Source organism: Fusarium verticillioides, chromosome 2, assembly GCF_000149555.1.
Source record: "Fusarium verticillioides 7600 chromosome 2, whole genome shotgun sequence".
Taxonomy (NCBI): Eukaryota; Fungi; Ascomycota; class Sordariomycetes; order Hypocreales; family Nectriaceae; genus Fusarium; species Fusarium verticillioides.
The window spans coordinates 3,245,833-3,272,165 of NC_031676.1; the positions used below are offsets into that span (position 1 = coordinate 3,245,833).

Here is a 26,333-nt window from a genome sequence, read left to right on the forward strand (position 1 = left end):
AGTACCTGTAACAATGCTGCTTTCAATGAACTCATTCTTATTGGCTTAGTTCTGATGGTTTTATTTAAACCCCTGGGTCTTTTTCTCACTACCTAGGTATATTTGTCAGTGAAGGTTTGGAGTTACCTGTTACACTCGAGGATGCCATATTCGAACACGGGCTCGTCGGGATTGTTGAAGACGACATCCCTTTATTCAACCCGTTTCTCTTACTTTCGATAGGTCTATACCCGTTATACACTGTTAGCCCATCCTATCAATCGTAATGCACTAGTCCAACCTCATCTTCAGAGGTGTACATGTTGCTCCTGTGCATTGTAATGACCACTGTTACAATGCTTGTGTGTTCGACTTAAGTCACTTTACTATAGTGAAACATGATCGAGCAATGCTTTTTGTATCTCGGCGTCTAAACTTCACACCAAACTATCAGTGCGGGTGATGCATCAGTATCACAGATCCCCAACCATCAACACTCGCCTCAAACACCAGGTCAAACGGCACTGCATAGGATCCATTACATGTATCCCAAGTCTTTCAAGTACCATTTCACGCGAGGATGACGACTTGTAATCAGGAGATAGTCTATTTCGCTGGTACAACACAACCCCCCTCCTCCATGGGATTGGTGAGGACGGAGCGCTACAGGGGACTCAAGTATCTACATGGGATATGTAATACTTGACACTTCTCCGAGATGATATAGCTGGTTCCTTCAGCTCTAGATGACTTCATGGTCAGTAAATCGTGATGCGACTTGTGTTTCTCCTTGTCGAAGTCCATCGCCGTCTGTTGAGTTTCAGCGATAGGTGCCCATGAGTGCTTGACAATGATCTTAGTAAGTTGAACCTATGTATTCCTTGCTGTATATGATCGCCTCAACTCGCTCCTATATCTTAGATTGATTGATAGGCATAATTCCTCGCTTCTGATATCTGAACTCAAGTCATGTCAGATCAGGTGGCATTCCATGATTTTTTGGAAACGAAGATTATTCCAACCCTGACGCTGACAATTCAGGACAAGCTTTGCCTCTACGCAGGTATTTGAAAATTTTATTTTCGTTTCAGAGTTCATTCATATCGAAATCATTGCATTGTGCTGAAGGACTTCTCTACCTTAGAGCTCCTGGATGGGCGAACAGGCTTTCTTGCTGGGCTTTGCAGAAGATACGAATGCAATTGACTGTAATTTTGTATAGTAAATTTAATCACCCCCTGAAACTGTATATCTTGGTTCAGTACAACACGTCTCGATAAACCCTCAATGTCTTGGCTTCGCAACCCACCTCCGTTTGCTGTCGTCCTCGTATGGCCAACTCTTCAGGTGGCATGACCAGATTCGCATTGTACCTTATGGTACATCGAGTTCCATGCTTGAGGAGTTCAATAAGGTTAACGGTAAGTCTATGGTCGTGGGACATGTTTGATAGCTTTAGAGTCCTGGTCTGGTGGTAACTTCAAGTCGACATCACAGACTACCTTCACTCTTCGCGGGGCAATGTTTCTTACAGTATAAGTAATCCACGGCTTTGGGTAATGAATCCACTCGTTCCTCCATCTCTTGGCCCTTGTGCCTTTTTGACCATGGTACAGCATGTTGCAGACTTGAACCAACTCAGGGGGGTGGGCTGGAGGCGGCGAGCGAGCTGCCAGAAGACCAAGGCAATTATTTTTTTAACTATGTAGGTAGTCTAAATATCATGAAATAGCCATATTGTTCCTTCCCGATCTTCCTGTATTGAAATTCACATAGCACAAGTGTCCTGTTCTTTGTGGTGTCTCAACGACTGATCCACCGCTGTCACTCCGTCAATCCTCGTGAGCATTGACTAATATATGTTATCATGAGCTATGTGTATCAGCATCCCCTTCCATATAACCCTAGTTTCCAGTATCATCGTATCTATTGACACATCTATCTGGTTCCCTATCCCAAAGGAGCTTAACTTTTGCAGTGACTTGGGACTTACATGAACTGGCTTGCGGTACTTCAAGACTGGCCGATTAACTCCTGTCTAGGGGCAGAAACGGTCTACATTTCCACTACGTTTGACGTTCCATAACCATATCTGGTTAATATTGATGTTAATGGGTCGAGACACATGAATCGCTGTTTATTGTATACCTTATTTGAAGCATCTCCGGATACATGTTCCCCGGGTGTAAGTATAGAGTGTACTCGTACGCGATATTTGTCACCCGCAGTAAGAAGTAAAGACCGTCAGACCAGAATAATCTAGAACAAACTCGACTGTCGCCATCCAAAAATTCTTCGCCAAGTCAATCACCTTGTTCGCCCCTTTCGACGTCATTATTTAGGGTAGCTCGAACCATCGGGGCGACAACTTTTAAGGCCATATTACCAATTGTCCCAGTTGGAAAGGCTTCCCGCAACGCCATAATAAAGAAGTATCCTTTCCATTTGCAGTAGAATTGATCTTGTCTGTGTGACGGCAATTGCCGGTAGCTGGTATGCGAGTGACATGCCGTCGGGGGAACTAACCTACCGCGATAGCCTCAAACTATAACTTGAAGCTGTCATTCTGAATGCAAGGAGAAAGCATAGCGGCTCTAGCGGAAGACCCTGCAGCGAGGTCGGAGTCTCCGGTAATAATTAAGAGTTGACAGCTTATCCACACCGCGACTCTGACAAGCTGACACTGAATCAGTCGTGTTCAGGTGAAGGACATGTCAAGAATCACCTCGACAACCTTGTGTAATCACCATACATCGCTGACTGTCTCCAACACATGTAGAAAACTCCTTGCATCTGCCACAGGCCTTGCTGCAGCTAAAATTCTCCATCACAGACAATCTGCAGGCCGCATACCAGCTGGAAGCGGCCGTCAGCTTGAAGAGTCAAGGCAATACCCCGGCATGTATTAATAATGATATCCAATAGCAGCCTCACAATGTCAATCCACTCATTCGGGGACGGGGAACTACCGATAGTAACTTGAGTCTATGACGGAGGTTGGTAATTCCGTATAAGCCTCTATCGTCTAAACATTTTGGAGTGAACACGAGGGCGGTGAAACAGGTTTCAACTCGAAACCATGGAGGATCAGTTTCGTTTGAACTCAGAAGGAAGAATGCAACGGAGATAGTGAAATCGGTAGTTTGCCCAATATTGAATGTCTCCGTGCTGTACAAAAACAAAAACAAAAACAGGGAGGCAGAGTGGTAAGGTAAGGATTCTCCACAACTGGCTGTGTCTCCCGCAAAATGAAACAAAACATTCCCTTCAGCAACCTCACCAAAAAGCAAAATGTTCGCCGAACAATAAGACATTTTCACTCAATCCCAGTCCGAGCTTTGAGTTGAGGCTTGTTCCGCGGACAGATTGTGCGCATCCGAGTACTCCGTACAAGCATCAGTCCAAGGGTTCGGTCCCAGGCGACGATCACTGCAAGCACATAGAGTTTGTAGGAGAGTCAGTCGCCAGTGCCAGTGTAAGGCAAAGGATGGATCTGTCATGTCTAGGACAGAGTGACATCGCGTGGTCTCTTCCCCTTCGGGCTTTCTTGCTTTTGAAGCGAAGTGCGCTTGGCCACAACCTGACCCCTGCTCCCGAGACCTGAGACGCTCCGTCGTGGGCCCTTTTTGAGCCAGGGCTTAGTGTTTCTACCGACCGGGACGGTACTGTATTTGCTTTTTTGGGTCACGGGCTGTGCGTCGAATCTGCTTATGTGAAGATGATAAAGCTTGTCTCTTGAGAGTACGTACACTTACTTGCAGTACTGTCCACGTGTAGACTCGGTGCGCGGTTGTTGACTACTAGACCATGACATGATCTTTTGGCTCTTCGCTAGGGGTATAGTATGATGAACTATGATTGACAGAAATGAAGATCCCTCAATAGGGTCGCAGCATGCTAAATTAAGTGCTGGGGACTCACAGTTTATTTGCGAGCCATTGGAAACCTTGTTGTTTAGTCCTGATCCAAACACCGACAACAGGGAACCGAAGCTGACGATTGTTCGGGCTCAGGCTCAGGATCAGGCTCAGGCAGGTTCAGATTCCACAGCCTTTCAGCTGACCTGACCTGACCTCCCTCGATTCCCGAAGTCGATCCCGTTTTCACCAATGCCCAACGTGGCAATGTGTCCGATGTATAGTTGAGTGATTTGTGAGATGTTTCTCCTCAACCCAGTCAGGAGTGTGATATCAAACTCTCGTTTAGATGGCTTGCGACGCAGTGGCTGGCTATACTAAGCTTGGCTCAGTTGACTTTTACGACGAGGTGACATGGTCTGAGACGAGAAATGACGAACGACTGCTCACGAGGTTGGCGATGACCCTGTTCTGTTTGATGAGGATGTCTTATAAGTGGGATAACATCGTGAAAGTAAGTTTCTGTGCCTCTCTCTCCCGAGTCAGTCTGCCGCAGAAAGTTGGCAAGCTACCTGGTCAGGTTGAATCTGGGAGAACGTTAGATGATACTCGGCTAGGCGGCAAAAGCAAATAGGGATCACGGAAAAGCAGTTGATTCCAGTAAAGCCTGGCTCTAAGTTGACAGGCACCGGGCGCCGCGGGTTCTAGCGGAGCTTAACCTTTTGCATGGTACGGCACTGCAGTATTGGCAGCAGCATTAACATCAGTCAGGATGTCTGTACATGTAAGTGTAGCATGGCAGGATAGGAACCCTCGTGGAACAGGGTCTCTGTCGATCAATATCCTTGATTGACAGAAGGGATGAATCCTCATCAATCCTCCTCCTGAGTGGACAAAGTGGATGTTGATATGGCCGACGGCACAGCCATGAGAGGAAAGGACTGCGGCAAACTCCGCAGTGATACTCCATACTCCATGCCATAACCATGGTCCATATTGATACCCCGTTGCACTGCGTTGACGTGCCACCCTCGATGCCTCAGCTGTGATCTCGGAGTGTTTGAGGTGCGGGTTGAATCGAGGATTTGGGTCAAGAACGGAGAGGAGGGAGTGACTTAGCCCTGCGGTGATGAGTGTGATTCGGTGGCCCCTATGCTTTCACGGCCCGACATGCCATATCGTTTCCAAGAGGATGGATCATGGATGGGTAGATCTCCCATGCGTAACAGGGAATACGACCTTGTGTCGCATCTTGATGAGGTGCCCACAGCCTTGCAGAGGATCCAAGCCTGAGGGCGTTGCTGTTCAGCACTCCGTAATTGATGTTTAGATACTATAGTCTGTGGATGCAAGATGGAGTCTTATGTGCACCGTTATTGTAATGAGGCCATCAGTGGCGGTCTCATTGCAACCACCGCAAGAAAGGGAGACTCCAAGGTGATATGTATGACAGTTACACAAGGCGAATGCTGACTTAGTGGACATGCAATGCATGCGCAGTTGTTCCCTCAAAACGATGCCATTATGTCATGCAAAGACGGTGAAGAGCAGACGTAACGGTTCCCTGACTCGAAGCGAAACCCAGGAACTCCCTGTTTGGTACCCGCCGTTGCAGTGCCATTGCGGGTGGGCAATGGAGCGACTGTCCTCCTGCACTCCGTACTATCTCTGTCTCTTTTTGCCGCCAAGGGGCCGCAAGATGAGACGCAACAAGCAATGAAATCACATTATCAGTGGAAGATCTCAGGGGGCGAAAAACGAAAACCGCAGACGCAGAGAGAGGAGAGGCAAGACTTGATCAGAACGGGAACGGAGTATCAATCAAATTTGGGAAGAACCCGGCAGTTGAGTAGAGTTGGCCCCTGCGTAGGTAAGCGAGGGCGTTGTGATGACCACGATACATTTGGCATGGTTTGTACTGGATGATTCTTGATGTGAGTGGGATCGTGTGAGGTTGGGGATGGAGAATGATAGATTACACAGGACGGACTAACATCGGCAAACCTGACCGACTGACTCTGATATGTCCCTTTTCACCTACTGCTTTTAGCAACAAAGTTCAAGACACGAGTTAGCCGAAGAGATTGGAAATGGATCAATTCGATGTGATGTGATGTGATGCGATACGATGCAAATACGTAGTTGACAAGGTAGGGATAGCCCGTCCATATGTCGTCCGGACTATAGACGGTGCAAAGTGTAGAAGCGTCAGGTCATGATCTCAGAGAGGCTACCGAAGAATCAAATTGCAATATCAGAACCCATCAGCAATAGTATGTAATAAAAGCAAAGACCATAAACAAATACGGACAGCATCACGAGTCTGGAATCTTGGAGAGTTTCAACAGGCTTGATCCTGATAAAACCTCGTGCTATTACAATGGATGTCATCCATGCCCTGGCTCCTTTGCCCGTTTTTGGAACCAGGCTAAGGTACGGCAGTGAAGGAGGAGGGAGGGGTGCGCATGCTCGTAGCGTGCCCTCTCAGTGTCTGTGTGATTTCAGGGTAGAACCCCTGCTGGGAGATCCCCGCCCCGCGCCGCCGGGCCACACACCCCGTGTAACGGGCGTTTGCTTGCTGTTGTGCCCCCCCCTGGGGTTTAGCGCGAGGGCGCTAAGATGAAGATGCAGACAGCGAGACACCCTTGAAATCTGGCTACTGTGGAAGCGCGCCCTCGGGGCCGGGGGTCAGCGAATCTGAGGTGTGCGGCTATCATCAAACGTCTGGGCGTCAATCCTCACCCTCGGGAACTCTTAATAATGAACCATCCATCGATGAGGTGGTACTGGGCTGTAGGCGGGCAGGTTGTGGTGATCCAGGGAATTTTATATGGATGCCTGGCTGATATCTGAAAATACCCATGCGATACATCTTATACCACTGTTTCGTCCCATTCGTATCCCGTACCTCCCTGGTATATTTCGTCGATTAATTCTGAGCCAATCTCCAAGCAATAGATCTCATCCATCCCATTGCTATGGTCCTCTAGCAAGCATCACCCCGGGAACAAGACCATGTCTTGCGATCATTTTCCCCCTTCCAAACGATCCAACGTCTTTCTTTCTTCTTTCCTTTGCATTTCTTTCCCTGCGCCCGCCCGCCCGCTATTTCTTAACCGTCACAGATGGATCCAGAAGTTCCCCGCTCAAGGGGAAGAAAAACGTGGCCCTGATGGGATCCCCCCTTGAATGAATTGAATGACTGAATGAAGCTGACAACGCCGCTTCTTTGAGATGAACTGGGTACCTACCTAGGTACCCTGGACCACAGTCGAAGCATAGAAGCCTGAAAGAAGAAAATGTCCGAGGTTCTCTGTGATTTCCTTTTTGCAAGTTTGTGGACGTGCTTGAGTTTATGCAATTACGGGTTTCCCGTCGTATTGTCAATCTAAAGCGTTGAAGATTGTCTGTGACACGACATGACACGACACGACACGTGCGTGCGTGTGCGCATTGAAGCCCAAAGCAAAGCTTTGAGGCTATCGCAAGGTCAGCCGAAAAGGAATTGATCACTTCAGCCTCCCCGAGCCCAGCCCGTGGACTAAACTCTAGCTTGATCAAATTCCCGTGCTAAAGATACCGCATCATCCGGTGTCATGGTCCTGCTTCTGGTCTGTGCCGTTTTCCTGGCTGACTGCGACGTCCCTTCAATTCACTGACCTCCGGCTCTCACACGCACTAACTGATTAGCATGTTTTTTGTACCTCAAGGCTCAAGGTACTTGACCTTGGTGATGGGACAGAAAAGAAAGCCATGCTAGACTAACGGATCTGCACCATGCTTTGTTAGGAATCCTCCTCGTGGCCGTGGCCCCTTGATTAAATCCAGCCCGGTTCAATTCAATTCAACTCCCCCAGCCCAAAGCCCCGAGGTCATTGTCGAGTTATTTCCTCCGATGCTAGTCAATCAGTATCACCCGCTTGTCTCAGGCGAGATGGCCTATCGTGTTGTGTCCGAGGTAACACTACGGAGGGTAAGGTACAGTAGCTTATTTGTTTTTTCTCCCACCGAAGATCGCCATTAATTGTGCATGACTATAGCCTTTTCCGGTTACATTCACAATTGTAACTCTGCAAACATACATACGGAGCATGCACTGTATGTACAGTATGTATGTACATACAGCAAGGCATTCATTCAATGCTGCTCATTTCGCTCTTTTGCAATGTTCTTTATTAATGCTGCAATCTTGAGTACGTATCCGTACTAATAATAATTACCGAGCACCACAAAGAAGAACGGATGTGAAGTCGATCATTCAAGCCCTTGTCCCAGTCCATCAAATACCTTGCCCTTGCCCCTGTCACAACTCACAAGGCCAAGACCAAGTCAACAGTCGGTTTCTCTCCAAAAGTCGACTACTAATTAAGTCAACTCTCACACACAGACCATAAAAGACACGAGGCAGGCGGAGTAACAACCCGAACCGTCCGCCCAGCCCTGACATGAGCATGAGCATGAGCATGAGCATGAGCATGAGCATGAGCAACATCAACAGAAGCAGCAGAAGGTGAGGGAACCCCAGGTTTAGCATATTCCTACCTTTCCCTTCCTTACCTAGCTGCTTCCATTGGGTACCCTACCCCCTAAGGTACCCATTGCATGCCTCTTTTGGGTGCCTCTTCTCTCCATGTTCATATCCCCCGATGACTTCCTTCCATTCTTGTCCAAGCTACCCAACTTGTCATCGATGACAAAGGGGCCCGGTCCCTCGGGTAGGCACCTTTTTTTTCTCTTTATTTTATTTTCGCTCTGTACATAACTCACCCAGATATTACAGGGATCCTCCAGGCTCTTGTTAGATGATGTCGCAGTAGATAATTCCATTTCTTTCTCAAAAACGTCGTATAATCGTCTTGCACGAGTCAACGACGTCACTTCGCTCAAGAGGATGGATCCCTCTTGAGACCCCATTCATGCTTCCAAGGTCCTTGAAAATGGAGTCAATGATTAGAATGAATGACCAAAAATGCACTGAACAGCAGAATAGGTATTGCCATTCATTCATTAGCTGATGTTACAGTTGCAGTTGCAGGGAAATCTTCTCGTCATCACTGCAGCGGTCAAAACCTTCTCAGACCAATCAAGATCCACTCATCTCGTGGTGTCTCGTCTCACCCGCAAAAGCAAAGCAACATGTTACCAGTAGCATATAACAGTGGTACCTTTGAACGTGCGACTAACAGACAGACCGAGAACTTAACAAGAAGAAGCAGAATAATAATAATAATAACAATAGCACATGCTCAAATTTAACCGTTGCCTGTCATGCCATGCATGTCCTTCCTTCTTTTGTCTGGTCGCCTCATCCATGTCTATCAGCCGGTTCCATCTTTGATGGTCCAAGCTGCGCACTCCTTACCTTCTAGTTAGTATCATAGTTCTCCCCGTTTCGGCCACTTCTCCTAATGTCCCTATTGGTCGGCGTACGTGGACATCGGTAGAGCATTAGACCGAATTAATTTGCTTGGTTGCTACATACTCCTTCACTTTTCATGTCTGCATGACTCCAAATTCACATCTTCAAGTCGGGCAACGATCGTGCTTTGGTATTGTAATATTTTAATATTCATGGCTCCATAGCCTGCCTCCCTGGTCTTGCCTTAGGCGTACCGTATCCGCCTCTCGCTATCTCCACCGACTCTCATTAGTCGATCTCTTCGCGTACCGATAAAAGAACATACAGTAGTAAACTTAACGCCGTGCACGATGCTTCGCTAGGTTCTCCAAGCCAGTTTCCACCTCTGCGCCGTCTAATGACCATAGCTGCCTCCCAAGAAAGTAACAGACAGTATCCGCCAGAGGAATACAATAATAACATAACACAATACACCAGACTTCCAGTAATACAGACCAGCTTCGAGAAGAGAATGTAGCTTTTCCTCCCTCCGACTTTTCCCCAGTTAACCGCGACGCCAAGCCGGGAAATCCTTAGACATGGGTCTAACCAGGATTTCCATCCCAATAACAAGTGAAAAGGACCGGATCCATCCATCCAGGTCTTGTTGCAATAATCCTCGTTCCGTGAGGCATAATCGTCTCGAGCTTCCTTCGGCTATCATCCCTCTTCGTAGAACCATCTCGTCGTCCGACACATATATCCCTCAACCCCGAATCACAGATCCATTAAATTCGAAGCTATGACAGCCCCTCTCATGACGTTTCATGTTGCTGCGTACGCTGAAAGCCTTGCCACATCCGGCATGGGGACATTTGAAGGGCTTCTCTCCGGTATGTGAGTGACTGTGGATTCGGAGACTGCTGGGCCTGCTAAAGGCTTTGTTGCAAGTCGGGCAAATATACCGATCCTGGCTTTGCGGAAATGCAGCCGCTCCAGTTGGGTTAAGGTAGTGATGGTGCTGCCACGGGTTGGCTCCCGAGGGAGCAGGTGCCGGCATGCTCACTGGTGGGGGATAAGCTTGTGGGAGAGGGCGCTGGTAGTAAGGGTTCATCTCTTGAGGCTGGACAGCAGGAGGCACCGGTGCCGTCTGGTAATAAGCGCCCACTGGTGCTGGGTTGGCGTAAACCGTGGGGTGAGCTTGCTGAGGGTAAGGGGCCGTTGCTGGAGGTGTTGCTCGAGGAATAGCTGTTACTGATGCCTGACGCTGTGCATCGGCTTCTAGAGGTGGTGTGGTCTCGTAGTAGTATGGTCTTGGTGCTGAGCTTGAATACGCCTGGTTGGATGATTTCCTTGTGGGGGAGCTGTAGCCTTCGAAAGATGCATCTGTGCTCATAGGTGGTGTAGGAGGAAGCCCACGGTGCGATGACTTAGCCCATTCAGATCCAGCTCGGCTGTGGCCGTGTGAAGGTGGAGGAACTATGAAATTGTGAGCGAGCCGCCCTCGTGGTCATCATGAAGACGACTTACCTTCAAAGCGAGGAGAATGTTGCCGTGAAGTTGGCGAGGACTCACTCGTGGGTGAGCCAGCATCGGCCAAACCCAAGAGGTTCGAGATTGAGGGTAGAGAGCACTTTTGTTCCTCCATTGGGGGCGAAGGAGGTTGATACTGGCCGCGTCGACTAAAAAAGTGTGTTTCTTGTTGATTGTATTGGTTAGGCATGAAAGATCCAGCTGCTGTATGCATTTGCGGGCGGTCTCGGGATTAATCAGGATTTGCTGGTATAGGTAATCAAAACAGTCAAGTCAAGTAGCCAATATTAAGGCAGTATCGTGTCTGACAAATATCGGTGATATTATGGGTGGGAAATGGAAAAGCACTGGTGAATATTAATGGATGAGCCTTTTGTACTGCCAAAGTCGTATTCGATGGGAAGAGTTCTTAGAAGCTCATGCTAGATGCGAAATAGTCGGGGACTTGGGAACTTAAGTAAGTCCTTGGTGTGGGAAAAGGAACCTGTCAAAGGGTGGAGGAGACCCGTCTATCAGATCTGAGGACTGTAGACTTGTTTTTATGCGCCTACGCCCCCTTCAAAAGGGCCCTCGAAGCGCAGCTGTCACAAAATTGGGAGTGGGGCCCTACCGGTGCTCAAATCCTGGGACTCAAGGGAAATCGTTGGCAACTGGACAGGGTCGCAAAGGAGACGATAGGCAAGGGCAAGGGCTGAAGGATGCTGACGGGAGGTTCCCTGATGCCGCTCGATGGGTCTAACCTCTTGAGTTTGTGTTGAGCATCTGCCCCGGCAGTGACGTTCCCACTCGTGAAGGACATGTTGTGACGACTCTGATGGTGATCTTGAGCAAGGGAGGGGCGGTTTGCATGTCTGTCTTGGGTCAAGAGGGAGTGTGTGTAGTATGGGATACCGAGGTACGTACATACATACATGCACTCGCATCTCTAAGTTAGCGCTCGGCGTATGGGTGTGAGTGAGATCCACGAGTGTGTGTGCTAGAATGCTTGGCCATGCGCCAGGATATCCGTGATCGCCCCGTGGTCAAACGGTCGATAGGCCGGCTGGCTGGCAGGTGGTGGTACGTACATACAGCACCATCTGTATCAGTATCAGTCGCTGTAAATCGCTATCCCTGCCCTGCTCCCTAAGCATGGCTTTCGTGGGGTCTCATTTGCCTGTGTCGATGCCATCGAAGACATGTCCCCTGGCTCTAACGGCCGTGCCCTTTCCCGCTCCTAAACCTCTGCCTGCCCGCTCTCAGGCTCACTCACACTCATCTCAATGGATCGTGCATTAAGTTCGCCGAACAAGGCGGTAGTGTTTGTGCGTGGTGACCTTAGCCCCAAATCAACCAAAAGCTGCTCTCCGGCGCCGGGAGTTCCACGCGCCCGGCCGAGATGGGGTGTATACCTAACCTTGAACCTTGAGCCAAGCGTGCCATCCCGGCCGCCGCGCTGCATCGAGTTCCGGACCACCGTTTCCTTATTCGGTGTCAGAACCGTTCCTAGTGCTCAAGTCTCGTTCCATCCTGGTTTCGTCGCTGTGGCCTGCATTTGTGTGTACATACATACTCAACAAGCCTCTGAAGCTCCCAATAGCTTACCCCAGAGCTGATCCAGCGCCCGCTCTCGACTTTGATGGACAGGCGGCGAGACAAGATCGGTCCAGATAAATTATTTTGGTACAACGTAACGCAACGTCTTGCGTGTCCATGATGAAATCTTCAGATGTTGAACTTTAGATCGTATCCGGGGCCTCTGGGTTCTCTGCGTGATCTGCTCCCATTTTCGTAATTTGCTGGTTCAAGGCTCGATTGCCAAAATACAGCATTCATTCCATATGTTCATTGGTTCTCACACAGAAGCCTTTCAACCCGTGGCAGAAAACCCCCTTTCATGCAGTTAATTTGTGCCGGCCACTTTGTTTACTAACGATGTAAATAGGAATTGGACACTAGCTTTTAACGAAAAGAACAAGCTTGTGTTTTCATGTTCGATTTGGGTACTTCCGAGCTCTCGAACCAAGTTCAAATGATTTGCGCGACAACGAGCAGCGGCGTACCGGCAGTGCAATGATGTCGTCGTATTGGTGCGACTGGTGTTCGTTCGGGCATCAGCCACGCTCCTAGCGACCTTTTCGTTTTCACCTGTGTCGTCACTGGCTAAGCAGGCTAATTTGGATGATCGTCGTTTTAGCGGGCGCCTCCCCTTCCTCGCTTGCACTGGTGGGATTTCTTGGCGTAGGGTTCAGGAGGTGGGTGTGCAGTCGACAGTGATCGACCAAGCTTCTTCATGAGGAGGGACAGGGGCATGAAGCCAAGCGTTCGGTGCCCTGCCCTGCCCTGCCTGGTCGACTTCTCCAAGCAACCAACAATCAAGCTTCCCAGCTCGCGAGTCATGGGAGTAGCATCGTGCTAGGTCCGTACAAGCACATAGTAACGCAGTACGTATCCAATCCCTGACTCTAGAAAGCTGGCCTTGTCAAGTGTTTCAGTTGGATTCTAAACCTTGGGTCATCAACAGACAGACCCGTCGCTATGAAAAATATCGGCTCGGGTTGTGGGCGTCAAATGTTTTCTCCAAGGGGGAACACATCTACCTAGGCTTGGTAAGTGATGTTGAGATAAAATAGGATAAGCCATCCAGGACGGCGCGTGTCAAACTTTAAGCGACAACACGTGCCAAGTCCCTTTTGATTGCTTTTTGCCATGCCATAGTAGCCACGCTTCCGTCAGCCACAGCTGTATCGAGTCATAATTGTATGATGAAGCTTCATACCAAAATGTACTCTCACGCATTCGTCCACAACTCCGCTTAATAGTGTCACCCAGGTTATTGTTTGGGAACAAACGTGTTCCTATCAAGCTGATCGCTGAAGTGCAGAGACACTCGAAGGGTTGGGCTCGTGAATCCTCACATGCCTTTCTCGTATTGGTCCTGTTACGACACAATCCTAGGATGAAATGCGTGATGTGACAGGCGTGGTGATTTTGCTTTGCGTCCCATCTGTACTCTGCACCCTCGATCGTTTTTACTTCGTCCCTAGTCCGAGATGATCTAGATGATCTATCTCAGATTTGTATGTAGTTCTCCGGGAGTCCCAGAACCCAGTGGACGATACTCCGTAGTTAGTTGAGATATGCTGATCTTGGCTGCCCAGGGATCTGCTTAACTGTTCGTTCTGTCAGTTACTTGGCCGATGAAACGCATATGCGATGGGCCTTCCCTAAGCGCATCAAGACCCTGTCGATGTCATCGTTAGTCTTTGCAGTATTGGATATTTATTAGTATACCGAACTCAGGCTATAACAACACTTATCTGCACAGCGACGGCAATTCTGAGGCACAGTCGGCTTAGCCGTCAGTGGCCTGGCCTGTGTGGGATGTGGGATAGCCCAATGATCAGTGGGGTGGTTGTCTGCCAACTTTTGATTCTCCAGATGAAGTGCACGAACTTGTACTCCGTAATGACCTGTGGAGTTCCAACTCCCAGGCGGCGGATACTGCATAACCCAAAGCTTCAAATAACTGTTTGAACAGACATATATTCTCAGAGGCAGCAGCTACGATTGCATAAACACAGAAATATAGCGAGAATTGCGGTGTCGGCATAACTTAGACAGTGACGTAACAGCTGAAACACTTTTTGTTACTGATGTGGTCGGTTTAAAAACAGCCACAAGGCGCTCTAGTTTCTGGGTAGTGAGCAGATGATCTCAACAGAAGGTTGTCGAAAGTCACACAGCCAGTTTGCCAGCGGAAGAACATGACAACGGGTTCACCAGACTAAGTATTTGGGATCTAAGTCAACACGTTCGCGGTTAGCCTTGTCTTGCATCGAAACACTACCGAGTGGGAGTAATGTAAATGAATCCACCTTGATCCTTATTTCAAGTGCAATCAGTAGGTTGATCGGCCAAAGACCAGAAGAACCGCTGTAGGGACTAGAAAGGGGCTTTGGGGGCGCATTCGGCATTTGCTTGGTGAGCCCAAGGGAGCTATTAATCGACGGGTAGTATGAGCAGACCAGCGCATTAGTTTCACATGAACGTGCACAGGACACACGGATTACGTATATACCGAAATTAGCTTGGGTACCAGCCGACCGGCAAGCAAAGCGGGATGATGAAGTTGGTGGAATCTGGTTCGATTATGGGAGACTTGATTGGTGAGATTCTAGCCAAGGTTGCTAGGGTCACTTCCAGAATTCGTCGGTAGGAGAACAAGGTTTTTGGCTTGAAGAAAATCTGTCGATCGGGAAATTCAGCTCACTGCCCTGCCACGCGCTGCCCTGCCGTGCCGAGAGATGCTAGGTTCAAGAGAGTCAATGTTGGCGACGAAGAAAAGGATTCAATTTGGAGGGGACTTCCAGGAGGAGAAGGGAAAAGTGATTGATTACCTCAGCCTGAGACACGGGCATTAGCTGATGTGATTGTGAGATGTGATGCAACGCAATGCAATGCAAGGGAGTTTATTAGCATTGGACCGGACTGTGGAAAGTGCCCCGTGAGGATAGGGTATTGAATCATGGAAATGCATTAGACAGTCAGTTCTTTCCCATTATCATCAACACCACCACCGCCCGAAAGAGATGCTTGCAGAAATGCCGCTCTCAGTGGATCAAAGTAGGAGCCCGGGTAGTGGAGGTTGGCGCTGGTACTTGACAGCCACCACACCTCGCCTACAATGCTTAAGGACAGCGTTGTCGGCACATGTCTTAACCGGACGTTAAGCGAACTTACGCCCTGAAACGTCTTGAGGGATAGAGTAAGCGTGGTACGGGGAATATAATGGAATGGAATTAAATAGGCTTATTAATTGTCTTAGTCGACGGTCTTTATGAATGACACCTGCGGCTCGGGTTCGCTTTCGCATGATGCGAAAAAGAGACCAGTACCTAGGTATGTTAGTAGTTGTTTACTGAGTGATTAGTCAGATCTTGTCTCAAAGACTGAGGTGGCTTACACCTACCTCATCAAAACTCATTTGGGGATGTTCCTTGGAGAAGGAAGGACACAGATAGCTACTACAGAGTCAACCCAGGCAGTTGCAAATGGATGCTCGGGACAGAATCAACACGGCCCTCAAAGCAGCCTCACAGTTAGTTGATGAATCATGGCATACGCTACGATGCTGCCTGAACTCAACCGCATGATTCAGGATTGTCCGAGCCTTGAAAATCATGTGCCTCGCTCTCTGCCTCGTCTGCTGACCTACCTACCTATCCAAGTCAGCAGAATACCTAAGCACCACTCAGCCACTATCGAGATCGCTAAACACCATCGTACTTTTCCGATCAACGTATAGCAAGCCTCAACGTCTATCTGGGCAAAGAGGAATTGCATGGCATCGCAAAATATGACCAAAATGCGCAACCACTCATGAACTCGTTCGCATCAACAACCCTGACGGATATTTCCGAGATGTTATTGGTCAGTGCCCCCCAAAGATCAACCAGACATCTCGTTTGGGACCTTCATCCCACGAGGATTTCCCAGTGATCTTCACAGATGGCGGCGATCAGCAGGGGATACCCTTGCCTCGTTATCCCAGGGCGCTGGCCACGCGAGATGTGGATTAGACTTGATTTGGAGTTGGGGGCTGCACACCCTGGCGCATCCCCGTCCGCCTTACCTCCACTCGTCATGGTGGCCTGATTTTAATCTCTTGCGTCTCAGTTAGACTTGGACAAAGGTGGAAGTTCTGCTTTCTGTCCTGCTCTAGCCTCCCCCAATACACGCGGGCGCGTCTTTGGGGTTGAGGCTTGACAGGACTCACAGCTAACAGCACTAAAGCGTCACCGGCTTTAGCACTGCGCTCCAAGGCTTCGGTTAGGCTTCTGGTTTCTGGCATCTGCACAGGCTGCGCTAGCACGACTGCCGAGGTTGATTAATCACGGGCCAACAATGCGAGACCCCTTCCAACTCAAAGTACTGTACATTCTATCTCAGTCTGCGTGTGCCTGCTAGCCATGGTCAGATATGATGACAGAGCTATGGATACTTAAACACGTTAATCACATCACCTACAGCGCTTGGCGTTCCTGACTTGGCCCTGTTGCTTGCTTGCTCGCACGCAAGGCTAAGTCAGAAATGAACTACGCCTCTCATCCGCATCCTCCGACCTTGCTGGAACCCTCACGATGCTCGGCTTCATCCACTTTACTAACTCCATTCTGGCGAGCAGAATCCCGATTCTAGAATAGATTCATTTTCCTGTGCAACGGCTTATTCCGTTTTGGACTTTTGTTATGGCTGGCGTTGCGGCTACAGGACGTGCTCTCACCATCTGCCAGCTTTTGATCCCTTGCCCGAGAGTCTGGCGCCCCTAACCTCGTCGACCGTTATTCCCCCCCACACCACGACAAGATTGCCTGTTCGGGTAACTCTGGTCCGTGTCAAAGGAAACTTGATCGACTTCGTCTCATGTTATAAAGCGCAACATAAGCCTTTCTCTCCAAGGGTCTCCATGAACGGAACTTCCCGTCATGTACTCTGTCTCTTCTCAAATCAGTCCATCGCCTAAAGGATCGTCGGGACGTCATACCCTTAACCCAGCTTTGCTGACTCGGGATCTGTCGAAGAAGAGCCTCCGGTTCTTGTCCTTGGATGCACGACTGGCTGGCGTGGTGATTCGTTCTTGAGCGAGTGAGTGTCAAGGACTGGTCCTGTCAACTTCATGGAATGACCAAATGGGGACATTGCATTACAGCTCTCTGAGCTCTCTCGTTTGAGAATAGTCCACTTCGAACTGATCCAGTTGTTGCCCTTGCTGCCAATCCCCAAATGCTCAAACTCGGGCCGTTGAGCTTACCATAGCATCACTAGCGGGCGTGCAGCATGCTGTGATCTCGTTTGCCGCAGGATCAGGATCAGTTCAGGGGGTGACCCAGAGAAACGTTTGGGGGATACCATTCGTCTTCCACGTCATCTCCCATACCGAGAAACCTCACTGCGTTGCTGTCAAGAGTAAACAGGTTCGATTGCAACCTCATATACGCCAGTTTTAGCCCATGGCTATTTGTATTTATGTCGTTCAAACCCCATGTCTCCTTTCAACTACCTCTAGTAAAGATGTACAAGGACTATCACGCGAATCTTGCAAAAGACCAAAATCCTTCTAGTGAAATGTCGTTCAAAGGATCTGCAAGCAATCTTGAGGATTCGCCGAGAACATGTCCTCCTTCTCAAGTAGGACATCGCAAAATTAGTGCTGTGGGTTGCGAGAAGAGTCATGCGCCTGTTGCAATCAAGTCGAGTTCGACGGCTAAATAGGATTACGGCCCGTTGTGTCGTAGGGAGGAAAGATCGCGTGGAGATGGTTGTCCGACTACCTGATCTTGATGCCAACCATCTCACAAGATGTGCAATTGATCACCCACACGCGAAAAGGCGATGTTTCCACTGTGGTTTGGGATGATCTCCGGATGCACCACTGTGGCGGAGACACGTTAACTCTGCCAGGCTCAACAGGGCAACTCAAAAGGGCGGCAAGGGACGATCATGGGGGTAGAGCCACCCCGAAATTCAGTACATACTGTCACATTTCAGATACCTCCTTGCTGACACCAACAAGTCTTGGGGGTATAGCCAGTCGACAACACCGTTGCAGTCTTGTTGGACCGAATCTCGATGCTGGCATCCCAAATCCCAATGATGCGCGCCCTCAGCAGCCACTCGATAGTCTCAACGCAACATCGATACCAGGGAGCTCTAGGAGTTTTGTTGCTGAGCTATTTCTGTACGAAAACTGTTTCAAGCACCCCAGTTGCTAATAGTAAGCGCTTTGGAGGAACCCGTTGCTGGAGATCGCTTGCGACCGACATATAACCCTGTTCGATATTAGCTAAACCCACCAACAACCTAGGGCGGTGTTGTTTCACAAGACTGCGACCACAGTAGGTATTCGGACTTTTGACTACAATCTACCATCGTCCATGATACACAAAGTGAAAAACATGCACTATTAGACTCGGAATAAGTTGGTGGACGATCAGCGGATGTCGGTCCTGGCCCCCGATGTGTTTCATTGGAAACAGCTAAAACAGCTATAGCAACAGCCTTATCACTTCAGTTGCTGACGCCTCAATTCATCAAAAGGAGAACATCAGTTTGGCGCTTGCCACGGTCCGTTAACGGGATTCTTCCGGGACCGTTGAATGTGCCCCCTTGCTTATGACTGGGATTATTTCCATGTGGCTTACCACGCTGTTTGTGACTATCAGTCAAAACCTTTCCGCGAAAAACATGGCCTTGAGACAATGCAATCTTGACAAACGTGATGAAAACTGTTTGCCAGCCACCTCATGGCAGGGCGTGGCAAACATCTGTGGAGTGCAATCCAAAGACAACTCCAGTGGCATGTGGTGATGGAGAAGGGAATGGTATTAAATGGATGCAACGTCTTGACACATGTTAGCGCCGACTGCTATTCATAGCTGTAGATCGTCACAGCCATGGCTTGAATGCATTCCGAAGATGTTTGCCTATGACTGGAGCCGAAGTCATATTCGATGCTGAGAGGAAACAAGTCATGCTTAGAGGGCGATTGGTACCCCGATGAGAAAATTTCGAATCTCCCATGTTCGAGTCTAAGCCTTGAATTAGGTTTACTTTTGTTGGCCATGTTGCTCCCTGTTATGCGGTTGCTTGCCCCCATCGTACGACCGTTTCATATTGCTTTTTCTCGATGTATCTCTATGTGGTACATAACTAATTCCAGGGACGAAGAAAGACAAAGTCTGTCAGAGGTGGTAAGAAGAAAAACATTGACAATGAGAGGATCAGTGACGAGCTGCAGCAAATGGAACAGCACATTCCACAAAATAAGTGCCAGTACGGAGTTTACGGACAGGTCATTGTGGAGGATGTACAATATTGCTTTTTACCGGCCTCGGGAGTTGGTTGATATGATACATACATGACTTCTGCACAGCCAACCGCACGCATTGACCTTCGTACATACACATACATAAACGTTTATGTGTGTGTTTGTTTCCGTCAATGGGTCGGGCCTTATGCCGGTGGCCGTGCCCTACCGATCGATAGTCCCAGCTCTTGTGTGTGGTTTGCTCCCTCGGCGTGCTGCATGTCTCAGATATCACATGGAGCTGTGAGGGAGAGAAAGAGCGGGGATAGCTTTAGCCGCCGTTGGCTAGTCGCCATTATTCCCCTTGAGACTACCAACGTAGATCCCGAATGACCTGTAAGTTTTGAAAAGTGCTATGATATAGCCCCCCCAGACGTTACAGCACATATACCAACCTACACTAATGCACCTTGTGTCTTATGCGAGGTTAAGGACAAGCAAATGAACACGAGTCGAGACTTTGGCCCAAGGCACTAAGAAGCCACCGAGTCAAGATTCAAGACGCAACTGGCTGACCTCACTCTAAATCATCGATGCGTGTGGCCAGAGACAAACACTCTAATCAGTCAATATTTCACGTTCCTCTCAGGTTTCATATCGGGTCACTCATAACTGGCCAAGGTGGAGAAACACAAGCGCTGTATTGGGCGACCAGCTCGTCGACTTAGACAAGGTAGCTTGAAGTCTATCTCTGGAGTAACCTCTTGGTAATTACCGTCCCCAGCAATGCTAGTGAAACGTCCATCATCGATAGCCTCCGCCGTAGCTGGTAACTAACATGCTGCAACTTTAACCAGCTAACCACGCCCCGGGCTCTGGGCCATTTGATGTTGGAACATTAGATACATATCGTGGATCATCGGTTGTTGCATCGGCATTCCTGTTGTCGGCGCGTGGAGTGAGTTCACTCGCGTCTGCAGAAATCTGGTACATGCTCAGGGTCCTTGTCAGGGTATAGTAACTGGGACCGATTTCGATATCGCTGTCGCCTGACTGCGTAGATGCGACGGTGAGTTCAGGGGTAGAATTATGACTTCGACTACAGGTTCGCAGGTCCATGTTTCTGTTTCTCTGTGTGGGCTCTAGAGTCACCGAAACTGATGCTGCTGAAGGCGAAGGAGACTGCGAAGGGGTTTGGTCCAGAATCTCAGAACGAAACGGAAACATTCCTAGGTCTCTGAACGGAACAGCAAAGGGATCGTTCCGACTTGGGGTGTAGGGGGAGGTGACTGATGTTCTAGGCGTCGGAACGCGATCGTACAATGAGCGTCCATGAGTTATAGGCTTTGTTGCTGAGGCTTCAATCATGTCCTCCTTTCGACAATGTCTCCGGGGGTGGGAGCCACATTTGCGACATTGCCTCTCAGCAAAGTCCAGAGGAATGCTCACAGCTGCGGCGCGGCGACGGTCCATCTCCGCCGCCAACTGTGTCTTCACCACTGGCCTAGCGAGGCGCCTGAAAGAGCGCCAGCCTGCAGGACTGTCCATTCTTCCCTTGACGCATGGCCAACAGAGACACAAGGCATACTCCTCGCCAAATAAGTGCTCATAGATCTGATATTTACTATTGCGGTGGGAGACCCTCACCTCTTGGTTATCAGGGGGGTCTGGGATCATGTATACAAGGCCACCAAAGTAATTGACACAAAACCGTTCATATTTCTGGGGCGCGAGCTTGTGTGTTCTCCAGACGAGATGGATGTCAAAATCGGTAAACCGAATATGATCTGGATATTCGAACCGCCAGTATCCGATCTCTTCTCTGAACGTCTCCAGAGTGAAGAACCTCCGGTAGCGCTGGATGGCGGGCCTCAACACCCGCTCATTGTCCTCACGGGACACGTATATGCGATGCCAAGAGAACTTGACATCTTGTTCTGCGAGGTCAAGTTGACGCTGGACGGCTTTATGGAAGTCGTAAAAGAATCTCTGTTGACCTCTTGGTGTCATAGCGATATGGTTCAGTCGCTTCTGAGAGAAAAGTCGGATCACTTCTTGAGTCATTTCATTGGGGCTGACGGAGAAGACATAATCAACAGACATGCTCATGAGGCTGCAGGTTTCTGCCTCATGGTACACACGGTTGATCCTGTCCATGCACTCCGGCGAAGGTTCGAACGATCCATGCCTATTGCCGTCAAGAGCTTTTAACTAAGAAGAGTTAATTGCTGAATTCTTGAGCACCAGAGGAGTTGGTAATACACACCAATTCGTCAGGGTTCCACCGAGAAAACAATAGTTGAGAGTCCTCAATAAAATCACCCCATGCAACTGGGTCTTGCAAGAACGCATGCCATACGAGAAGAACATCCAGGGGAGGAATGTCTCTGTTCAGGTCAATGTGGCCATCATGCGACGCCTTGAACCAATCTAGGAGTCGGCGAACGCCCATATTGATGTAGCATGTCCATGCTGCGGCTGGATCGATCATATGCCTCACGGCCCAGATGTCAATCTTGGGCTTAATTGAAACGAAGTGCTCCAGCAAGTGACAATGTAAAACAACATCTTTCTCGTCGACTGAAGCGTGTATAACCTTTTGAGTGATGCCAAGCGAGTCCAAGTCGGAGAAAGGTGAAGTCGGTGGATCTGTACCAAAAAGGAGTCGAAGTGTGCTTCCACAGACGTTAACGCCTAATGCAGGGAGAATGGTTTGCTAGACGTACTTGATAGCCAGCTTCATCATTGGCTCGAGGAATAGTACCCGAAGATTCCGTATGTCTCAAAGAATAGGTACACTGTGGGTTGAAGCGAAGGACTCAATGCCAAGCGCGAAGAGCTTCATGCCAGGCTTGAGTAAATCGATATCAGTTATCCAGGCGAGCTACCGAGAAGCTCTGTATGCGTCACAGAGAGGCAGTAGAGAAGATCGCGAGCCTTTAGGCGAGGTAAAGCGAGAGTTTCGGTCAAAGGGATGGTTGTGGCTGGCTGACTCTGTGCAAAGGATCTTGGGGACCACAAGTGGTTTAAGTAGATCACGTCAAGTTTGGACACACAGATACGCTGGGGCGTCAATGATCAGACTCGTCAATGTTGATTCTCATACAAAATAGATATCGCGCACTCTTCAAAGTAGATAGAAATAGGATATCAAGGTTGGATTGACTTCCAGCCTCAGCCTCCCGCGCGGGAGGCTTTGCTATTACGATATGATATAGGCCCGACCTGGACATTGGGCCTGAAGAGTAACCCCTAAGTCAGCGACACGAGAACTTAGAGGCGCCTAACACCTGCATCAAAGATGGGACTTTTGCTCGTCTAATGCACAGCATCGTCAGATCTGCCAGGTCAGGACGCGTCTTATATGGGAGGCGGGTTGGCCCAACAACTTTCAGATGTGTGGCGTCTCTCATAAGCCCATACTTCGTTTACCAGGCACCAGAAAGGAAGTCTATGATGCTTTGGACGCAGGAGATTCTGACGCCTTGTTATGTTCTCGGCGACTCCGGGGGACACGAGACGAAAGAAGTCAGGATGGCTTTGGTGCGTTTAGGCAGTCTGATCTGACCAGCGGCATATGCCGTTGAAGGCTGAACGAAGCCTTCGTGATCATGAGAAGCTGTGCATGAGCTCGGTCGAGCATACGAAGATATATCAGAAAGAGACAAGTAAAAAAACAGACGATAATATTGTGATGAGACTCAAGCGGCTGGAGGTTCACAGCCCTCAGACCGGTCAACATAGATGGCTCGTATTATCCGAGAATCCGATGAGTATTGCCGAGAATGTCCCTTAGAAGCATTTGCCCTTCAAAACGTCCCGAAATGGTAGAGCTGTGGTGTCTAAGTTATCAAGAGATCATCCATTACTCACCGTGGCACCAAACTAAAACCCCACAAGCTAAGCGAGGTGCACTCTAAGTTGAGCGAGTACAAAGCAGCTATGAAGAAAAATGAATTACGCTTGTAGTCAATAATGCAGCTGATACAAAAGGTGTGTGTGGAAGCCATAGACAGAGGGAGTATCACGCAAAAAGGGGCGCTGTAACTGCAACAAAAGGCAAAAAAATACAACACCGGGGATTCGCTGGTCGTCACCGACCCAACTACTAATCCAGCGCTTCGAAGCTTGACTATGGGAGAGCAGACGGGATCCCGTATTTTCTTCGAGCTATGGTCGTATGTGCTTTGTTGGGCTGCTGTGTCGCCATATCAGGGGGTTGGTGTTGTTGGTAGGTAGCCGAGAGCCTTGTTTGCCCTACAGCCTGATCGAGACAACAAGGGCCTACGCAGCCTTGTCCCGACTAAAACCAATCATAAATCAAAGAAAAAGAGCAGAGAAAGGAGCTTGATATCTTTTAATATGTTATTTACTATTGATGGTGGATTGATGTGGGAGTTACGGCTTGTTTAGTGAGGAGAGGCTGTACATATACAGGCTCAACACATACAACGATGAAACACCATAACTGATAGTATATATATAAATCAAACTCTGGTTTAGAATTAGATCTCTTGATATGAAAGGTCAAATAGCTCTACAGCAACTATTTAGGCTTGTACGCTCTGGTTAAGTTTAAGTTACGCTGGGGACAGTTAACAGAACTGTTCATTATATATATAAAGACATGAATATCAATATAATTAAACCCCAAATCCCTTGCTAGCCTGAAAATATAGTGAGATGGTATCTAACCATCGCCAGAGGCCAATCAAAGGCCAATCAGTCTGAGATCCCTATATCCAGCCTGAAGCATCCGAAAGTCCAATATTGGTATGGTACGTCAACTCTATTGCAGCATGAACCTACATGTACGCATGACGGATCATAGGCTATGTTGAAGTACATCTGTTCATGAATACCTTAGGTTGTTTGTGATCGAAATGCCTTGTGCCCAGGAAATCTATTGTTCGTATGAAGTGGATGCTGAGCATGATTCTGTATGTAGCAAATGTTGGGTATGAGGTATGGAATGCTATTTAGAAAGACTTTGGGCAGTGATAGGGTCAGGTCGAAGGATGATAGAATTAAAGTTAATGAGAAGATGAAGCTGACCATTGTTACACTCAACACTAACCACCACAACCACGATCTTGACAACACCCCCTGGCTACTACACGTAATATTTGATCAAACTGGGTCTTAAAAAAGACTGAAGAGCCTTCTTCTTACAAGTGTGCAAATAACAATTTGGGGTCCACGACTGCCTCATGATGAGCCAAATGGTAAGGGGTAATGCCTTGAGGTTTACAACAGAACTACAGACAACTAAGCTTCGGAACCAACATGATTCATCTATTTCAAACGACAGCAGTGAACTCTGTTTCAACCTGATGAACCCTCTCAGCCCATATGCACAGCAATGACTCTCACCGCCCCCATCTGAGCAGATTAGTTGAGAGATTCTTTTTTATCACGCTCGAGTCATTTTCAGAACTACAATGGAGATTTTCTGTTTTTCTTTTTCAAAATACCGCAATTGCCTCACGATATTCTTCCATATAGGGCAACTCGATACGAAACAGCATCCGAGAATTACTCGGCGAGTCATTATCTCAATAGGCGCCATGTCATGCTCGTTTCTGCCTCGTGCATGGAGCTGGAGACAGAAGCATCTGTTGAGGAGTGCTATGACGTAGGACCTTATGATTGACGAGAAGGCAACCCGTTGCCTTTCGCTTTTATTGGTAGTTGATGCTCTTTGATCATGGTTGTGGCCTGCGTGTGTCAATGCGGCTCTCCAGGGCCTCGCATGTACCTCAAGATAAAAAGAGCCAGCATGTCCAGACAAGTGCGTTAAAGTGCAAGTCCTTGGTTGTAGATGCAAGCTCGGACGAGGCAAGGAAGTAGCATGTCCCCGAGAAGGGAGGTGAGAAACAGAACAAGGCGCCCGCGTTAGAGAGAGCCACTGCGCATGCATCTCAGCCGCAGATCCACGGCCTTGAAATCATATCGTTTCAATTCGGTATCGGAGCTTGTTCGCCGACGAATTCGCCTAATCCGAAGAAATAACTGGTTTCTGAGTGCGTGGGTGCGTTACTCAGAGGGTGAGCGTGTGTGTTCCGACGAGAACAGACGTCAAGACTCAGTTTTCTTTGTGCAACTGCGCACGATAATTGATGGGGATTCACAGGAGGTGATACAGGCACAAGCGCCGGGAAACTGCATGAACCATGCTTCGTTTCACGGGTAAAAAAGACGTTGGAGTGTAACAGTCACGGCACAGTCAGAGTGAGAGTGGGAGTGAGAGTGAAAGTGGGAGTGTGGTCTTGATCCTCCCTTGCCTCCTCTACCCCTCATTGTGTTGGTTGTTTGTTGTTTGTTGTTGGCTGTTGTGTTGATGTCAAAGAGCGGAGCCGCATTTGGGCGAACCAACAAATGATATTATAAGGCGACGACAGGTATGTATGCCATCCCCCACGCAAAAGACAGCGCAGTAGTTCAATGCAAAAGGGCAATACTTGGCTCATGATGATCGAAGCATTCGCATCTGATATCACCCGGTTTCAGAAAGGATGAGACGAAGCTTGCCCATTCGACCTCGAGTCTACACCGAGTTCAGAAATGAGGCTGTCGAGTACAGATAGCGGCAGATCAGCGATACCTTAATCATGTGAAGCCTGCTACTGTGCCCTCGAACACCCAATTACAAGGATCTAGTGAGACAGCGTCCAAGGCACTTCAACAGCTGCAGTTAGTTGACTTCCTGTGCGGTTGGTGCATTGTCACGCGGCACGACCCGGCCTTGGGTTAGGTCAAGTCAACTAGTTACACTACATCCTCCCTCATAAGGTAGGTAAGGTAGTTTAATCTATGCAGGACATTGCCATGCTTGGCT

The 26,333-nt window shown here is 48.7% G+C and overlaps 7 protein-coding genes and 1 non-coding gene across 9 annotated transcripts; 1 reads left to right on the top strand and 7 right to left on the bottom strand.

Moving 5' to 3' along the window:
* Window positions 1–8,282: 8,282 nt before the first annotated feature.
* FVEG_15373 (hypothetical protein) lies at window positions 8,283–9,024 on the bottom strand. The gene has a single exon (XM_018904499.1). It carries the CDS (start codon window positions 8,748–8,750, stop codon window positions 8,394–8,396), a length of 357 nt encoding a protein of 118 aa, XP_018748174.1. The 5' UTR covers window positions 8,751–9,024; the 3' UTR covers window positions 8,283–8,393.
* Window positions 9,025–9,940: 916 nt separating this feature from the next.
* Window positions 9,941–10,921, bottom strand: FVEG_03950 (hypothetical protein; the record flags this gene model as incomplete). Its single annotated transcript, XM_018891623.1, has 2 exons — window positions 9,941–10,653; window positions 10,705–10,921. 2 exons carry the CDS (start codon window positions 10,919–10,921, stop codon window positions 9,941–9,943), a joined length of 930 nt encoding a protein of 309 aa, XP_018748173.1.
* A 1,002-nt stretch (window positions 10,922–11,923) lies between these two features.
* Window positions 11,924–12,148, bottom strand: FVEG_15372 (hypothetical protein; the record flags this gene model as incomplete). The annotated part of the gene is made up of 1 exon (XM_018904498.1): window positions 11,924–12,148. The coding sequence occupies one exon, from the start codon at window positions 12,146–12,148 to the stop codon at window positions 11,924–11,926; it is 225 nt and encodes a 74-aa protein (XP_018748172.1).
* A 731-nt stretch (window positions 12,149–12,879) lies between these two features.
* FVEG_15371 (hypothetical protein) lies at window positions 12,880–13,086 on the bottom strand (the record flags this gene model as incomplete). The annotated part of the gene is made up of 1 exon (XM_018904497.1): window positions 12,880–13,086. The coding sequence occupies one exon, from the start codon at window positions 13,084–13,086 to the stop codon at window positions 12,880–12,882; it is 207 nt and encodes a 68-aa protein (XP_018748171.1).
* A 3,274-nt stretch (window positions 13,087–16,360) lies between these two features.
* Window positions 16,361–23,560, top strand: FVEG_15370 (hypothetical protein). Of its 2 annotated transcripts, none has more exons than XM_018904495.1 (2): window positions 16,361–20,600; window positions 20,668–23,560. In XM_018904495.1, the coding sequence occupies exon 2, from the start codon at window positions 21,251–21,253 to the stop codon at window positions 21,704–21,706; it is 456 nt and encodes a 151-aa protein (XP_018748168.1). In that variant the 5' UTR covers window positions 16,361–20,600; window positions 20,668–21,250; the 3' UTR covers window positions 21,707–23,560. The 2 variants fall into 2 exon arrangements, with proteins under 2 accessions (XP_018748168.1, XP_018748169.1); XM_018904496.1 differs by having other exon boundaries at window positions 16,361–19,891; window positions 19,982–23,560.
* Window positions 21,717–22,238, bottom strand: FVEG_03949 (hypothetical protein; the record flags this gene model as incomplete). The annotated part of the gene is made up of 2 exons (XM_018891622.1): window positions 21,717–21,882; window positions 22,222–22,238. 2 exons carry the CDS (start codon window positions 22,236–22,238, stop codon window positions 21,717–21,719), a joined length of 183 nt encoding a protein of 60 aa, XP_018748170.1.
* On the bottom strand, window positions 23,560–23,675 carry FVEG_15369. Its single transcript, XR_001989291.1, has one exon. It is a non-coding gene; the product is annotated as a 5S ribosomal RNA (ribosomal RNA).
* Window positions 23,676–24,629: 954 nt separating this feature from the next.
* On the bottom strand, window positions 24,630–25,817 carry FVEG_15368 (hypothetical protein). The gene has a single exon (XM_018904494.1). It carries the CDS (start codon window positions 25,413–25,415, stop codon window positions 24,909–24,911), a length of 507 nt encoding a protein of 168 aa, XP_018748167.1. The 5' UTR covers window positions 25,416–25,817; the 3' UTR covers window positions 24,630–24,908.
* Window positions 25,818–26,333: the final 516 nt, after the last annotated feature.

Coding starts and splice junctions, on each gene's coding strand:
- FVEG_15373 (XM_018904499.1), bottom strand. CDS start 8,750: ATGGGGTCTCAAGAGGGATCCATCCTCTTGAGCGAAGTGACGTCGTTG.
- FVEG_15370 (XM_018904495.1), top strand. CDS start 21,251: ATGGATGTCAAAATCGGTAAACCGAATATGATCTGGATATTCGAACCG.
- FVEG_15368 (XM_018904494.1), bottom strand. CDS start 25,415: ATGCATGCGCAGTGGCTCTCTCTAACGCGGGCGCCTTGTTCTGTTTCT.